The sequence below is a fragment of the Malurus melanocephalus genome, unplaced genomic scaffold (assembly GCF_030028575.1).
Source record: "Malurus melanocephalus ecotype Western Australia unplaced genomic scaffold, MMel_1.1 scaffold_43, whole genome shotgun sequence".
Lineage (NCBI taxonomy): Eukaryota > Metazoa > Chordata > Aves > Passeriformes > Maluridae > Malurus > Malurus melanocephalus.
In genome coordinates, this window is record NW_026623275.1 from 3,004,815 (window position 1) to 3,023,278 (window position 18,464).

At 39.0% G+C, this 18,464-nt stretch overlaps 1 protein-coding gene across 4 annotated transcripts in view; it reads left to right on the plus strand.

Moving 5' to 3' along the window:
* The window catches only part of IPCEF1 (interaction protein for cytohesin exchange factors 1), a 75,168-nt gene extending 57,631 nt beyond the window's left edge, over window positions 1-17,537 (plus strand). For 3 of the 4 annotated variants that reach the window (XM_057364880.1, XM_057364881.1, XM_057364882.1), the window contains exons 9-11: window positions 2,164-2,533; window positions 11,531-11,724; window positions 14,943-17,537. In XM_057364880.1, coding sequence (XP_057220863.1) covers window positions 2,164-2,533; window positions 11,531-11,724; window positions 14,943-15,143 — 765 coding nt within the window. In that variant the 3' untranslated portion in view covers window positions 15,144-17,537. The remainder of the gene's footprint in view (window positions 1-2,163; window positions 2,534-11,530; window positions 11,725-14,942) is intronic. The other variant, XM_057364884.1, reaches the window with a different exon arrangement.
* The last annotated feature ends 927 nt before the right edge of the window (window positions 17,538-18,464 follow it).

The following is an 18,464-nucleotide window of genomic DNA, read 5'->3' on the forward strand; positions in this document are numbered from 1 at the left end:
TTTTTTTTTTCTTTCTAATTGCACTTTTTCCTCCTAAGTGCAAAGGGATTTTGTGAAATAGAAAGTAGGAGCTATGGACATTTTTGAAAATGGAGCAAATGCTGTCTTAAGCAGAAAGGCTTCCAAACTTCTTGACATCAATTCCAAACAGAAAACAATTAGTCTGGAAATGAATAGACACTCAGGTGCAGGCTCCATTACTTTAGAGCAGCAAACACTTTGCTGTACTTCTAGCACAAAGTTTATACWTGCTGTTCTATTCTCTGCTGACTCAAACCATTTTGAAATTTGCAGAAGAAAAAGGTTATGCTCTTAAGCATTCCATGCCTATGCATGGTTTTGGGTACTGTGGAAGAAAAAAGCAAGTGAGTGACAAGTAAATTATAGGACAAAAGTTAAACTGACCACCTGCATTAATTTGTCCACGTGTGAATGGATTTACAGTTCAAAACCAGCAAATATTTTGAGACAATAGATTTCAGCAGTGGCCAAAAAAGCAGTTGAACAGTTTCATGGTCATAATTTTTCTCTAAAAAATATCTAGGGACTCATTAATCTCCAGTGAAATCCTTATGATCTGCCTTTTAAAATGTCCCCAAATAGAAATTTATTATCATGTGGATGATTGCAAAACTTCCAAAGGAGTCACAGTACAAACATTTGTACTGCCAAAGGAAAAACAAAACACAACACATATGTAGAGAAAAAGAAACACCTTCTGGCAGTCATATTTATTCTCACCCATATTTTTTAATTAACACACAATGAAAATGGAAACAGAAATATATTCCACTCAGTGAGGCACAGTTTTCATTTAAATAACACTTGTTTTTTTTTTTTAGGCGACAAATGCCATAAACATAGAGGTGAGATCTAATATTTTCCTTTCCTGGTTTTGAACAACTGAAATTAGACCATCCACACCATGTGGACAAGAGCTTTCACTGTTCAGTTGTTCTGCTTGACTTTACAAATGCTTCAATAATTTGTCTTTGTGATAGAAACTCTTAGATGAAATGCTTCATGCCACCTGTATTCCCAAGGATGTTTTTATCACCCATAGTTTATTACAGCAGACCCACAGTCTGCTGGGATATTGGTCCTCCCCATCTTCTGAGTTTACTACTAGTTACATGATGCAGCTGGATTAGAAGCASAGGAAGACAAACCTACTTTGCTTTTTTTAATATACAAAGGATGTTGCATACATTAGAGTATACGACACTGGATTGAGGAAGTTTATAAATCATAATGAAAAATTTGTTACTCTGGATTTGGTTTATTTGACTAAAACTTATTTCTGGCCCACTGGGTTATAAATAGGTATTCCAGGCTAGTCCCTTTACTGTGTTTGCAGCTTTTCCAGGTTTCCCTAGCAACACCTTCTCAGTAATTTTCAATATTTTCAGTCTAGTTATCGTCTGTTTTAATCCTTACACAGATCTATTTTGCATAAATATTGAGAACAGAGTCTTGCCAGAATTATACTCCATCGAATCTGGTATTCTGATACTGGCATTGGTCAGTGGCAGAGGATTTTCAGGAGTACATTTCTGCAGCAGCAAAAGATCTGGCTTTCATATCATGATGATCTCATCACGATTTCTGACAGTTTCTGCTAAGCTTTCTTGCCATCGCTGGTGGATGATTATACCCTGAATGGACTAGGAAAAATAGTTTTCTATTGTACTTCAGTGCTGGGGACCCCTTCTGTCTCTCTCTCTGGTTATTGCATTGCTGGAACTGTTGAGTTCTTCAAGACAACTTCACATTCAATGGCTAATTTGGGGTTTCTCTTCCACACCCTTGATTAGGCCAATAAAGTTAAGACAAATTAAAGAAGGAAGGTGAGTGTGCRACTTAGCATGGAAGGCTGCATTCAACACAATGGTTTTCCTTTCCTTTGCTCCTAGGCATTGTCAGTTTTATAACTCTGTCGCCTTTGGCTTGCTCATGGCTTGGTTTCTGAAGCTCTGTAGGAAATTGACAGCCCTACCTGAGGCTTGTTTGAATGCATAGTTAATCAGATTACATAAATTTTTGGTCATTTAGCATTTCAGCTGCATATTTATATTATGTAGAACCTAGGAACAGAAATAACTTATAAATAGTTTTCTTTTTTGTCTCCCACCCCTTTCCCCCCCTCATTTTGTTTCTGGAAAGCAGGACCAGCAGAAGTCATCTTTCACCTCAACTCTGTCAAGTGAAGCATCTTGTTCTCTCTCCTCCCCTGAAAGCACTTTCAACTCCCAAGAATCATCGTGTTCCTTGGCATCCAAAGTGGTTTATTCCGAGAGGCAGTCSTGGCTGGACCTGGTGAACAGTTCTGCCACGGAGGAGGGTGATCAGCCTTTAACGTTCTGCGTACAGATTCATGCTGATGAGCCGCCAGAAGTTGTCTGTGGAGATGCAGCAGAAAGCCAGGAAGCTCAGCTTTCTGAACCAAATGGTGGATCCCAAACCTCTTACTTGAATGCAGACACACACTGTCTTGCTGTGCCAGATGCAACAGGACAGAGATCACCAGCCAGAGGTGAGCTAATGAGAGAGGAGATTTTTGCAGAGCCATACAATATGGGAGTTACGGRCTTCCTCAACTTCCTTTCCCCTTCCTTCCTTTATGCTCTTCATTGAAGAGTTTTCCAGTGGCACATCATTTATAACAAACATTTAATTTATTTCACATTAAATATGTAACCTAGTATCTGGTTGGTAGGTTCCTTTACAACTTTTCTCAAATTTTCCCTATGTATATAAATCTAACACAGACATAATTTTGTTAACAGTCTTTATTTCAATGCCAAAATTGATTTAATCAAAATGTTAAGAAAGTGTGTCACAGAATGGATATGGAATAAAATGGAATATGTAGGAAATGGAGTTAGATCAGTCCGATTTTACAAACGGCATTACCAACAGTTGCATTTACTTGAAGTACATACTCCCTATTTGCTTCATTGAGCTTCATTGTAACCAAGAGAAAACTGAAATCCTGAATCAGAAAGTCTATTAAGACTGGATTTTGTTTAAGCTAATAGGTATCTGCACAGTGCCCTCCTACTGAAATGTACTGCTAATTGAAAAGGGTGGCATAGCTCCAGAATTTGGTCATTGTTACTTTTTATAACTCTCCTGTGTAGTGAGGAAACATCTCCCGCCTTTTGAGCAAAACTGCTCCTTTCTGAGTTAAAAGCAGTTGAAGCCTAAGAGTTGTTCCTGGAGTACAATTATGCTRCTCAGAGAGTACATTAGGGAGCAGCAAGGTTCCTGTGCATCAACCCTTTCCATGATTCCAAATCCTTTGGAAAGATTTGAAGTGAGTACTTTGTCACTGAAAAAGAAGGGTTGTCTCAACGCAAAGCTAACAAAGGTGCACTTTAAGGCCTAGGTGGAAGGTAATGCAATGGTGGAAAGAAACAGCACTGGAGTTGTTGGGAACTCAGAGTATTTCTCTGACGGTGAACTTGACACTGAAAGATGACACYATAAGGAACATTAGTTACCTTGTTAGTCCCCCTATTGTTTTACAGCTACCAACATTTAGCAAGTTGGCACCCCTTCATATTATATATTTTTCCGATTTTACAAAAAAAAAGGATATTAAGCAAAGTTTTTAGCAAAGTCATAATTAACTCAGTGTTTATGCTCACCATCATTATTCATTTTCTAGGCTGCTCTGCTGGAAAATTCTGTGGCATTAATCAGAAAGAATTAAAACCCAGAGTGAGCATATGTACTGTTGGTATATGTCAGGAGAGAGTACTATGCTTTGAGAGTTACTGTGGAATCTAATTCCTGTAAGTTCTGGCTTTGCAAATTGTGAAAAGGTTGGGGTTGGCAGAAGCGGAGTCCTTAATGAAAATGACACAATTGTTTTCTGTGATTTTACCTTCTGGKTTAAATTTGGCAGAGTAATAACTTTGGAAACTGTTACTAGGGACAATCAAGTGGACTGTCAGAATTTAGATCATAAATAGTGCAGTGGCTTATAGGTCCTGTTGGCAAAGATTCAGTGGCTGGTTTTCAGAAATCTAAACTTTTGCTTAGAATATGTTGCTCTGGTATTGTCAGCAATCTGCAATAATGCGTAAGTTACTGTTTTCCATAATAATTTAAGGGTGACGAATGCTTTTATGGATGTCTTAGAATTAGCATGACACATTAATAATCATTTAAAGTATAGTTTGATGGGCTCAGCCATACTAACCAATAAAAATGGAATTAAAATCTAAATTAATGCACATTTTGGTATATTCCTGCTGTTTGCAAAGTGGTTTGAGTTTGCTGAGAAGGAAAAAGAAAATGAATTCTTCTCTTGCTCACTGCTTGGCTGATGGGCAACCCTGATGGCAGAACACAGAACAATTCCATCCTTACCCCAGGGGTGATCACTGACAGAATTCCAGAAATAGATAATTTCACCAAGACAGTCACTATGGAAACCCTATCACCTCACAAGTTACTGTCTGCATCATAGTCCATTGCTGAGCAAGTAGATCGTGCAATATACACGGATTTTTCTTTCCTTTGTCAGTCTTCATATTATGAGTAGGCCATGTTGAGTGCTGCTATGTGGGGCCTTCCCCTGCAATGGCCTCTGGAAAAATCAAGGAAATAATTTGAAAGGAGATTAAACTACTTCAATTTGATAATGAGGTAGTAAAAGAAGGATTAATGTAAAGTAGCATTAAAATTCCAACTGAAAGTTATCAAAAAGGATGCAGTTCTGGTTCTGTAGCTTATCCCCCAAGAATTTCCCTCTCCAGCTAGTTGATAAGGATGTGCATGAATACTGTGAGATGAACTCAAGTTCTTTGTAAAATCTAGCTGCAAATTCTCATGATTTACAACAATTGGTAATGTCATCCTTGTTATCTGATGTCACACAAGGAGGCACACTTCAGTGCAGTCTATTATTTGCTTTACAATGCTTCTGAATAGAGCATTTCTGACATGCTTCAGAGTCATGAGACTGCATCCAGGGGGGGACAAGTCTGTCTTGTGTCAACATTTGTCCTGAAAGCACATGTTCCCTGTGTGTACAGATGGCCCTTCTGTCATCAGAACAGAGATGTGGTCTTTGATCCCACTCCACACAGAACCTACGGGTCTTCTGTGCGCTCTCCTTCTCCTGGTGAGGATAAAAAACCCTGCCACCATGTTTTCTGGCCACATTCTGCATGGTAAAAACCCATGAAGAATTTTTGGTTGTAGCTGATAAGAGCTGATAACCCACGACAGGCCTAGAGCTGAGGTGAAAATTTTCTAGAACTGAAGAACACTTTTGCTGGACAAAGTCTGGAAATGGAGACAAGTGTGAGAAAAGATGGTACCTAGAAGGAAGAAAGAGTGGCTGTGGTTTGGTGGGAATAGCTTACCATGAAAAAGTACAAAAACAGTGAAGAAACCTTAGTGATGAGTTAAACAAGGAAAGAAACATTTTTCAAAAATAAATGGATGAAACTCCATGAGAAAAGCTACAGATTCAACTAAATCTACTAAATCAACTAAATCAATGATGGATTATTTTTTCAGCAAAAATTATTTGCTGAACTCTGCTAAGCAACTGTGAGTATCTGGTGCAAAGAGCCATAAAAAGTTGTATTTTAACAATCTTTCAAACCACTCTTAGTGGTGTTGTGAGCATTCTCTCAACATTAAATCTCYGCACCAGTTACTAGGGAGATGTTACATACCAGAGAGTGATACACAGGTACAAAGAAGGGGAATTTATCAGTTTTCTCCTTTGAAAGGAGAGACCAACATTGTATTTCCATTTACTTTTTGGGAATATTTGATACTTTGGTGWTGCAGCTTCCTACATGCACAGCGACAAAAGATTCTGTGCTGCCTGTGATGCAAAGAAACTGAAAGGTAAACAAGAAACAGCTGAGAATACAAAGAGTGATCTGACTACGTGTGCTGCATCCAGAAGCCGGCCTTCCTCCCTCCAGGATGGCTAGACATACTCTCCAGCCAAACTCCATACTTTGTATTTCTTCTGGAAACCCCTGGAACAAAAAGTATCTGACTATGACCCACCACCATTATGAGCTTAAACCATAATAGCAGTAGGAAGCTGCAGGAACTGACAGGTTATATAAGAAAATAGGAATATGTGGTTCRATTTATTTATGGATCCACTACTATAGCAGTAAGATCCTTCTTCCTTGCATTTTCTGGRGGTTTCATGATCAAATGAAATTAATGCATATTGACAAGGCATTCTTATTTTACCACTTCTGGTTTGTTTTACCTTAGCTCACAGTAGCTGTAGRAGAGCTGGTGTGTGCTGATATTTTCAAACCTGGACAGCTTTTCAAATACTGCTTGGATTTTATCTGGGTTGGTTTTGTGGGAAGGAGTTGGTTAAATAGGAGCTGGATTCATTCAATTCCTTCTGTTCTCAGAACTGACATCCTCTTCCCCTCTGGAATCTGTCTGTGCCAGTAATAGCCAGAACAGATCCTCTGATGTGCTCTGGTCCCTTTGTTCCTTCTGAAAATGTTAGATAAAATGCCTAGGTCATGGCTGAGGCTAGTGAAGAAATGTGTCTATGGTGAGAAAAACTGTGTAAAGAAACAATGAGTAATTATTTTGTTTCTCATCAAAAAAGCTTTAGAAATCACAGTGAAAACTATGGTTTTCTGAACTCTCTGAAAAAGAGATACCTATTCATGTTGTTTCCAGTTCAGTCAGTTTATTAAAATTCCATCCCTCGCTGCTGAGTCCACCATACTGTTAGACAGCAGCATCTAACTGTTGGTGATAACATAGATTTCYTATTGTTTTCTACCAGTCTCTCCTACCTTAATTCTTCATTTGCCAGTGAGGAGTTTGYCTGAGCTATGCTCACTTAATTCAAACTTCCCCCATATTTTCTATTCCACAGTTATGTGGGAAATGTGATTTTCCTTCAAGTGACTTCATATTCTCATTGAAAAGTCTACCACCATGGTGGAGAAGGGCTACRGGGTGAATAGACAAATAAGGGCAAAAATACTTTATTACTGTTTTATCTCTGCTTTCCCTAGCCTGGATGTTTGCATTCTCTCCCAGTGGCATCAAAAATTTTAGCAGAATCAGAAACAGAGATGCTGGCAAAGCTACAAGAAACTCAGAGGAGCAGCAAGAACAGGAGGAAGAAGCAGATTTTTTTTTTCTTTTCTTGGGATTAATAGACAACTGGGGGTCTGTGAGATCTCAGTTAAAGAACAGGAGAACAAATATTTACATTTCAGATTAATTTAGTTCTKTTGGAGGTGGTTTTCAATGCAAAGTGCTCTTTCTGCCAAGCATTTCCAGTTTCTATATCTTTACCGCTGGGGAAAAAAAAAATCAGCTTTATTTTCCACAGCTGCTTTTTGAAAAGTTCTGGATAATTTCACTTTGTAGGCTTAAAAAGCATTAAAGGTGATATTTCAGACAGKCTCCTGTATTGATGCTCCAAGATTGGGAGTCTCAGTACCTTAATGTCTCCAGCCTGTGGCAAGCTGGCTGACAGGAGGGCGGAAGCTGAAAATTGAGGAGGTGAAGAACAGGCATTTGAACCTCTGGCAGCTTGTCCTTGTCTGTGATACCTCCTGCTAGAGGGAAATTCCAGATAAATGGCATCAAGCCTYAGGACTGTGTTTTACTTCCCCTAAATCAGAATTTGTCAGCTGTGCCTGAAATACTACTACTATTCCAGCCTAGAAGGTCTCTTCTCTTGAGGATGAAACTATCTCAGTGCAGAACTTCTCTTTTCTTCAGATGAGCACTGGCTCTTTTTCACTAATGCTCACTRTGGAGTCTGGCAAAGTTAAAGGAGATATACAGCAATGTAGACTTTTTCCAGAAGTGTCCTGAAGCCTTAGCAGGCTGTGAGGCTTGGGAGTGAAGGGCATGGTGTAGGATCCCAGGAAGACAGGTCTATCCAGTGGTATCACTCAGTGGGATTGCTTATAGTTAGAAGAGCCAAGGGGAAAAACGTGCAGAGTGCATGTGTTGCCCCCAATTGCAAGTACACCATCATAGATGCACACAATATGTACTGTCCTTGCACTGTGGCCATTTGTTCCTTGMCACTATCCATCAGTAGGTCCTGGGAAGAAAATGAATGTATTTTATCTTCAAAATAGGATGAGATAAAGAAGTGCTSTAGTAGCATTTCAGTTTCCTAACTTGCATGACTGAGACAGAAAGTGCTTAGCTTGAGGAGTGGTTGGTGGAAGAGATAACTTGCTATATTTTATTCTGAAGTGATTTGAAATGTGCCTGATGTGAGCTGTGTGACCCATCTGGAAAGAATCACCCCAGAGCAATGCTAGTGGGGTCCAACATATCCATATTATTAAGATTTTTTTTTTTTTTTGCCAGCAGAATATATTCATCCTTAAAAACCTTCAGAGGTTTAAAAAAAGTGCAAAGCAGAGATGGTACGTTTGTCTGTGTGAGTCTGACACAGATAATCTGTTCATTTTTACACCAAGGCCTGTGGTTATGTACTGTGTATTTTTACTTTGTGATAGAAAGCAAATATTTTGTAACAATTTGGTGGTATGGTCTAGACACCCCAGGTTTCTTTCATAGGAAGAATCCAAATTACTGCAGCCTAAGAGTACAGAACTGGTGATTGCTTGTGCCTCTGTTAGATGTTCCCGGGCAGGTCAGTGTTCTGACTCCAGGTTCAAGCATGCCAAGTTCTGGGAAAGAGTGCCATGAATGAATCTGAAGAAAACCTCCATTCTGTGCTAAAGCCTTGATTCATATTGTTTTATTTCTATTATCCAACTCTAATTTTCTCTCAGGTGTTTCATGGGATAAACAAGCAAGCAAACTACAGGTTTCTGTAGCACTACAGTGCTTTCTTAGTTTATTTTGAGGCATTAAGAAATAGTRAAAGTCATCATTGTGTCAGTGAAGATAAATATATTTTCTTATCACAGATCATTTTCTTGGGCTTGTTAATTGAATGCTAGGTATAATGCCTGTATCCTTCCTCTATTACCTCTCCTGCTTTCAGGTTTACAGCATCAATCTCGGTGGCAGCTTCAAGCCTGCAAAATGTTGGCTTTTTCTTTCTGAACTTGTCTCAGGGGTAACTGAAGCTAAAATTCCGCATAGGTAAGAGGCAGTCTGGCCTCAATTTATTGAGGTTTATTGGCAGACATGTCCTTTGTYAATAGCAACAGTATTTGCTTCTTATGCAAACACACAATATTAGGATACTCTTGTATTTTTTAACTGTAGTTGGAATTAATCAAAAATGGAGACAAAAGTGCTATACAACTTATTCTTGGCTCTACACAACCTGTAAGTTCCAATCACCCTCATTTTCCAACAGTTTGCTGAAATTCCATTTAGCTGCTTTATTGCCACTTCCTTTATSCCCCTGATATGAAGAATCAGACACATTTCTTTCCCTTTAAAATTACATGACCCTGATTAATCCKTTGGAGGATGAGAATGGTGGGAGAATAATAAATAGCAGAGGAGCTTCAGGTAGCAGTCTTRAAAATCTGCAGGAGCTGAGTACATTTTGCTGGGCAAGCACATCATCTGGGAGCCTTCTCCTGGGCTTTTCTGACTTTGGCTCCATCTTTTTCTGTGCTGAGTGTTACTGTCTTGCTTACAGTTACCAACAAGTGCATGGAAGATCCCAGAAGCATGGAAGAAGAATGTTCAGTGCTTCATATTTGCTGCTTTGTAACCCTTTTAGGACACTGAGTTTTGAGTTAGCCTCGAAAGGTATCTGGAGAAGGGATATTAAGTCCTTTATGGGTTGATTTTATCTAAAAGTTGCTGGACAGGATTGAAGCAATCTCTTTTTCTTCTCACACAGTCTTTCTTGAAGAGCTGATAAAAGTAAATTTATCTCTGCAAGTGTKACTGTGCACAGTCCTGATAGGTGCTGTCCACAGCGGAGTTGAGCCAGTCCTGTGCAGAGTCTGGCTAATGAAACAAGCAGCTGCTTCATCCCAAGAAAGCAGGCAGGAAACTAGCTATTACAAACCTCATGGCATGAGCCAACAGTTTTCAGGAAATACTACTGCCGTGTATTATGCCTTACACTTCCATTTTTTTCTATTTCCTGCAGCTTGTTAAATATACAACAGTTCTCCTTTTCCTCCCTCAGCAATGTACCAATGTTGGAAGTTATATTTAGTTTTTGTCAAGTTACAGTAGGCTTTTTATAATCACACAGTAGTGAAGAATAGGCCAGCAATGCAGCGAAGGCAAATATTTGCAGCATATCATAAACCTTTCTTGTAACCTAAATATTTAGAAAGAACAGAGATGTAGGAGGATGCTGTACTTTATAAAGCACGGAAAAGATAAGAAGCAGCCTCCTAAGCATGCTGACATATTGCAGAAGWCTTTTAGTTGCAGCATGAGTGAGCAAAAGGACTTGTTCCCTTTGTCCAAAATATATTTGCTGACTGCAGAAGATTTAGAAAAGTAAATGTTTCACTTTTATTTAAAAGAAAAATATCCAGCCAGTTCAATGGGCATAGAGAGAATTGCAGCTGAGAAAAACCAACATCACTACCCCCAGTGATATAAAACCAAGTGTTATCTGAAGTGGGTCATGAGGGATTCATTAGCACCATGAAAACAGCAATAGCTGTAAGATTTTCCTTTAAATATCASTGAAGCAGTGTGGACTGAAGGACAAGAAGTTGCGCAGTCTGTTTCTAAAAATGGCCTTCTGCTAAATGCCCCTACATGTGCCTGGTACATTTTTAGTTTCCATCTGTTCATTTTTAAGTTGTTTTAGTCTGAGAAATGCCTTTGCTTCAATTTTCRTCTTATTTTATGCTATTTTCAGCTGTTTACTTGCTTTTCCTTTCATGTACTCTCTGTCTTGGAATATGGTCCTGCAGTTTGGGAGACATCAGAATAATTAAGGTGGAGATGATCAAGGCTTTGTTGTGAGGCACTACAAGCAAATTCYCTGCTGCAATCTGTGAAACTCAGGGATGAGACATTAAATGCCCCGAGGGTTCTGGCTTTAATCTGTTTTCTTGGGACCTTCTATTGGGGCCACTGAAATGCTTCTATGTTTCATTTAAGTGCTCAATTTTTTAAAACTCAATTTTCAATAATTACCAAAACTTGGTGATGAATCAGCACACCTGAGAGGATTTGCCCTGTGAGTTGCCAGGTAGAAGCGCAATCCACTGCGTGTAGCATGCAGGGAAGGGTGAATGGGTGTAGAATCTATCAAAGTGGTTTCATTCAAACATGGACTTACTGACAGTTGTTAAAAGTTTGTGACATATTCAGAGCATTAAAGCAGCACTCTTAGTAGAGATACAGGCTCATATCAGTTTGGGTCATCACCTGATTCTTAACAACATTTGAGTCTGGGAGTTGTCTTTCTCATGGGTATTATTACCCTAGAAATTACCCTAATTGCCCTCAGTTTTAACTCTAATACCATTACTTTTTGACRTGGTTGAGAGATTTCCTGATGGCTGAACAGAACATTTCTGCTATCTGCTGCCACGTTCATRTTCTCATACCCAATTTATTCTTTTCTTTGAAGACCAGGAAAAATGTGATGATGATGACGAGATGGAGCGACTTTACAAGTCATTGGAGCAAGCAAGCCTGTCTCCCATTGGTGATCGTCGGCTGTCAACTAAGAAGGAGCTTAGGAAGTCATTTATCAAGCGCAGCAAAAAYCCCTCCATTAATGAGAAACTCCACAAAATTCGAATGCTGAACAGTACATTAAAGGTGAGTTCGCAGATCTTGCCAAGGAAATGCCTGAGAGAAAGAAAAAGTTTGGCTGAAAAAAGCAGCAGTATAGGCTTCAGCCAAACTCTAATTACATATTTACTGAAAGCCCCAGAGAATTTGGTTAAGTCTTTGAATTTTTTTTTCCGCTTCATTGTGAATACTGATCTGTGTTTTGTTGTTCAATTTGAACTGGAAGCAGAGGCAATAGCTCAGGAGGGACTCTTCTTGCAGAAGTTCCAGCCCATTTGGAAAATTTAATAAAGAAAACCTCTCTTAGTTAACTGGAAAACTTGCAAGCTCAGCTGAATACAATAAACAGGGGAGTCTTAAAAAAGGAAGAGCAGACAAAGTACATTGACGATAAAGGACATGAAAATGACCCTGAGCCAAAAAAAGTTTTCCTTATGTGATTATTAGAGAATGTACAGGATGTGCCAAAGCTATTCTAAAGACCTCCTGTAACTAAAATATTTTTAATAACAAAAGCATCCTGCTTTTATGTTGGAAATATATCACAAACTGGAGGGGTGCAGGGGTTCAGGWGATGTTCCATGAAAGGGCCAGTAAATCAGTCTGGAATATGGGGATTTATCGAGCCAGCATCAAGCGTCACGGGATTTCAAAGGCTGCTTCTAAATGGTACTGAGGGAAACAGAAAGCTTAACTACAACATTTATATTACAAAGAGAAGAAAGAAAAAAGGCAAACTTGGGACTTCAATGGCTTCTTTTTATATGCATTAGAAGCAGGAATTGAGTATCTTGTTTAACATGTATGTATTTGGCTTCATGCACTGTAAGCTGGAGAAATGCATGTAAAATGGTTGGACTTGATGATCTTAGAGGTCTTTCCAACCTTAGCAATTCTATGATTGTAAAAACCTCYTATCAGCACGATCATTGGTTTGATTATTACTTGCAATTGGAGTCTTGGCTTTGGCACCTCAGCCTGTATTGAAATTCCTGAAAGATACAATTGTAAAGAGAACTGGGAATAGAGGCATTCTTTCTGGCTCCATATGAAATCTAGAGAAGTCACTCCTTAGTATCAATGAGTTTTCAGTCCTATGGCAGTGACTACAGAAGTATTCATTTGCACAGCAATAAAGTGAGCCTGCCACATAACAGAAAGTTCATTTAAAAAGTATGCATATTTTATAGAATAGACCTGCAGAAGCATTCTGCAAGGTTTTCCCTGATAGGAGCCTCACTAACAAATCTAAGAACCAGTTAGTACAAAATGGAGTTGTGTTTTGTCACTTTCATCAGTGAGGAGCTGAATGGAAGCCTTAATGCCAGACACGAGCAGGGAGGACAATGGTGCACTGATTTAGCATGGGAGCATTGTTTAAGTTGTGATTAACAGTGTTTGTCAACTTAGATTTGCCTAACACTTATATTTAATATGGAAAAATAAGTTTTGGAGTGTTYATAGTGTATAAAATGTGTTGATTACTTATGGTCTTTTGTTTTCTCTCTTCAAACTCAGAAACTGGAGTATTGACAAGACAAATATAGCACAGACACTTTCTCATAGACACAAACAGAGTTCTGTGCACAGCAGTGTTTAAGTWAGCCTGTCTGAAAAGCAAATGCCTGCAGTGGGAAACTGCCATATTCTTTACATGAGTGGAATTATGTACTTTTAAAGTCAAATTTTCTTAAAGTATAGTATAAGACATAAGGTAATTGGAAATTATCTACTGGAAATTTAAAAATCAGGATATTTTTTGCTTCTGATTCATATGTACTCTGCTTTAATTAAAACCCTATTAGTTTGAGAAGTGATTTATGCAAGTCTCAGTGCAATTTYATTTTTAGACTTTTGACTCCACATATTTAACAACAGATTAATGTTGCTGCCACAATATATCATTAACAAAACATGCTTAGAATACTTTGGAAGAGAAAGCAGCTATGTGCAAGTGCTCCACAGTCTTAGTGAATGTGGGAAATAGATTTAGTGCTACAGGAGAAATTCCATGGCATGAATTTTTGCTTCCAAGCTGGTCCAATAGAAATACTCCTCTCCATTCTACCTCCCTATCTCCTCTCTTCTTTTAAGCTAACTGCACATGTGTCTGCATCAAGGTCAGAAGTCTTCTTACAAGGGCTGGCTGGGTCTTGAGGGTAGGATGTGTATAAACTTCAGATGAACAAGTTTGATGTTCAAAAAGCAGCCAAGRYRTCMYAAAGATRGGAGCAGCTGAAGRTTCATTAGTGTAGTAGTAAGATATKGATTTGTAAWGAGCTGATTGCTGCTATCAGAAACTGAAAKGAATGTGTGGGAGTACTTTCAAGATGTTTTCAGGGCAGCCACCAGCACGGAGTGTTTTTGGGTGTGATGGACGGGTGGCAGCAGAAGATGGTTAGAACTGTTCCATCACTTTCACACTCAGACCGGAGGGATGGAGCCTGGCAAAAGCAGTTAAGGTTTGTTAGTGCAGCATGGTGCTTCCGTGAAGAAATTGTAGCTGCTAACTAGGGCTTCTCTATCCTGTGGTCTACTGTATAGAGCTGTATGAGGAAGGGGTTTGGACCAAATGWCTTCCAGAGGTCCCTTCCAAGCTCAACCATTCCATAGTTCTGGCATACTGAGTCTCAGTGTCCCTGCRTCAGTCTGCTCACATCTTACAAGTGAACCAAGGTGCCTGCAATAGATGGTCTGAGCTGCTCTTGCTTGAAAGCAGATACCAGATTTATTACTGGTAGCTGGTGGTAGGTGGCAGCCACATGTGCTGTAGCCACTCCACTGCCAGTGCACAAATCATATCCAAAATTATGTTCAGTCTAGCTTCCAAAGAAGTGACATTTATAATGTGGAGTAAGTATTTTCTGAGAAAGTTAAAACTGCTGTGAATTACAGAAGTAAATGCTGTTGTGTCTGGTTTCRTGCAAGTACTGTCTGCTTGAAAGACATCTTAACAATGTGTAACTTCCATTCCTCCACATCACCTGAATCTTGTCTCAYGAAGTTTTGTTAAGAAGCCTATAAAAAAAAATCTAGATGAAATCACAACTTGCCTTTAACTGGGAAGAATTTTTGCAGTAGACATAACTTTGATGACCTATGCTCTAAAAGAGGGAACAAGCTGCCAGGAGGACAGATATTGGGCCATCTCCTTGTAACGTGGCTCTCTAACRTTCCCAGAGTGTTTCTGTATGGACAATGACCTTGAAGGTTTCTGTGGAAATAACCTCTTGTTCTCTTCCTAGTGTAAGGAACACGACTTGGCCACAATTAACCAGCTGCTCGAGGACCCAAAGTTGACAGCGGTGAAGTACAGAGAGTGGAGGAGCACAAACATCATGCTGGTCCAAGATATTTACCAGCAGCAGGAGGTCCAGGACATGTCCACAGAGAACCGTGAGGAGCAAGAGATGACTCCACAGCCAATCACTGAAAGTGCTATTTGATCAATGGCTCATTGCAAGGTTTTTCTCCACGGGTCTTCACATACAAGCAATGTAAGCTGCTGTATCCTGAGRTTTGTTTTTCGCAAGTGTTCAAAAGGAAAACAACCCCTTCTCCAAAGCATTGATTGCTCTTGCAGAATTCATTTAATGTCAAAAGGGAAAGTCTCCRAGTTCAAAGAGCATGCCTGAACCTGGCCTGCATACTGGAGAAGAGTATTTAACAAAGCAGCGAAGAAATGTTTGTCAGTTTTTGGAGTAGAAAATTCTGTGTCCAGCTCCTGGAAGGCACAGAATTATGAAATACGTACTGTATAAATATGAGGTCCTTGGGATTGTCTTAACCATTTTACCTTGAAATGAAGCTAAACTGATACCAGCAGGATGTAGTCTACTCTACCTTTTTACCCTCTACAGTAACCTGTTGTATGCATTTTCATCTCTTCATCCATTTGTTTTCACCACTCCATGTTTAAACTGAGACAAATGGAAGAGTAATTATTTTATTCTAGAGATGGCTGCCAGATGACCAGTTTGAGCTCTGCCTGATGTTTTATGAGTTTCAATTTATCTATGGTCCAGGCCAAGAAGGTACTGTCTTTCTACGTGAAGAAGAGAAGGTCTCTCAGTTTTTGCGAGCATGTAATTTGCTCTTCAGTGAGACAAGTTTCAAGGTTTCTTATGGACTTGGCAGAATTCCTTGGAAGATTATGCTCTTCTTTCTTATTTTTGACAATTGGGAGTATATAAGGTACAAGCTCATCCTAGAGTCCGACTTAAGGAAGGTGATCAAGTTCACAAGGCAGAAGCTAAATAACTAAACTCCTCAATGTGGACCTGGAAGTGTAAAACAAAGCTGCAAATATTTTTGTAAATAGATGTAATTTTATGGCTTATATGAATGTGACTATGTACTGTATAGATGTTTTATTTATATATTTATATATGCTGAATTTCCTAATATAAATAGGCACATGTGGACCAAACCAACCCAGATGCGAGTGCTTATARGTTGACTTGAAAAGCCTCTTCGGTTTTTATTGCATTATAGATCACAGTAATGGCTCTACAGCTGAGACTACCCTGAGACATCTGCTGTGACTCTTTCTTCTGCTTTTCTAGCTTTAAATTTTAGATGAAGAAAATCTGTAAAACTTAAGGCCTGAAAAAAAGTTTTCTAAAAAGTTTCAAGGTTTCCCTTTAGGGAAACTAAAATAAGAGGTTTTGCKGCAGGACCATGATTTTTTGGCTTCATTCTCCTCAGTACAAGGTTTTGGTTTTTTGCCTTCCCCTCTTCTGCAGTATAATGAATTTTGCAGAGTGCTGAATTTTGTAAAGCAAGAATTAGCGCACCATTCTCAAATTAATGCCACTACAGAAATTGTGACAACCTGYACTTCCGTTGCTATTTCATAAAGATATTATTTGTCAATAATTTTCAATAGAGTTTATCTTTAAAAGAAAACTACACTATAGAGATGCAGTCATATTAATCTGTCTTTATACATTATATGTTTTATCATAGTTGGTCTGAGAAACCAAAAGGTAATGGTGTTAATAGGAACATTTGAAATCTTTTCCATCTGTGTAGTGATTAGTTTGACTGTTGATATTACATTTTTAATACTCAGCAGCATTTCTTTTAAAATAGGGACATGGAAATAAATGAAAATGAATAAATGGGGAAGCAGACACAAATTTTTGGATGGTTAACTATCCTTTTCAGGAAATCATCATATGAGTGGTGATTTCACCACTTTACTAATTCTAACTAGAAGTTGACAGACATTAAGCAAGCTTAATACCTGGTGCAATTTGGTTTAGAGTAATTGCATCTTGAAAATGGAGCCCATTTTTAGGTTACTTTTTTTTTTTTTTTTTAATTTTTCTTTCACCATTCCCATTGAAATGCTGTCAGTTAACTTCTGAGAGCACCCAGAAAATTAGGAGTGTAGGGATTAATCTGCTTGGTCCATTTAATTTTTAACTACCTGGTGCTAAGTAATTGATAAATATTGGAGGTCGAATTGCATGGATGTTTTCTATCACACATATGAGTTTCTTTTGAAACAAAGCATGTAAACACCATTTTTCTTCCAAAGCATCTGCACCTAGATGTTGAAAAGAAGCATGTGTTTAAGTGGCCTGCTGAGCTGGGCCAGGAAAGTCAGTGCCTTGCAGTTCTGAGTAAAGTCCTAGTGAACTCCATTTGCTAAAGCAGATTTGCAGTACACAAAGAAAAGCACCATGTGTCCTGTACATGCTGTGGYGGCTCTTTTCACACTGTGTTTGGGTAAGCATAGGCAAAACAGCTTTCCCAAATATAGAGACAAGCAAATGCCCTTGGACTGCCCAAACTCTGCCATTGGTTCTGTCAGATTACATAGCCTAAAATTGCTTTTACTCTCTTTCTGATAGTCAGTAGATCCTTATTGTTGAACTCTTGAGGTTTTGGAGACCTGCTGAGAAAGGGCTGTATCACTCCTCAGAAATGAACAGAAMATTCTTCAATGGGGTTGCTTTAATCCAGTTACCATTTTACAAATTTATGYGTTCAGGAAAACAAATGTATGGATTTGATGCAAGTACTGTGCAGGAAGTCTGCTGTCTTCAGCTACTACATAGATCCAAAAAAATGAAAAGCRTGGAAAATGTGAGGTGAAAATTGCAGTAAAACAGGATTAATTTTCTGGCATTACTAATTACTGTGACAGTTTTTGCCTGGGTTTATCACAAGGGGCTGCCCAGCAGTGTGAAAGCCATAATCGGACACAGAATTACGCACAAGCTGACAGCTACAGCGGGGAGCCACCTCAACAGGAGAAATTTAGACACATCCATGCTCTGCTCAGTGATGCTTGGAGTAACTGGTATTTCTTGGTCTGGATTTGGAAGATCTGCACTGTTGACTCATAGCGCAGGGAGCTGTGCATCCCTCGTGTGTGAATGTCAAGAAGTCTTTAATCATCTGCCTCAAGGGACTTGTTTTATGTTTATACTTTTTCAGGAGAAAGTGTGAGTGCATGGACATGTGCACATGCACAATTATGCCTCTGTCATTAAAGCCAGYTGGTGCAGCAATGCAGATTTTGGGATTACTAGTAACAATGTCTAATTTCAAGTGTTTCTGCAGCTTTTCTGGAAATTGAATCTCTCTGTTCTGGTGGCGTATATCTCATGAGCTACCAGAATGAGGTGGGGTCATATTTCCTTTCCTGTGATGGGAGAGAATTCATGTGGGGATTGTGAATAATTTTTACATCTGGTTCTGATGATTCAATCAATACTAGGGTTTCACCTTGTCATGGTTTTAAGTCCAGCTGG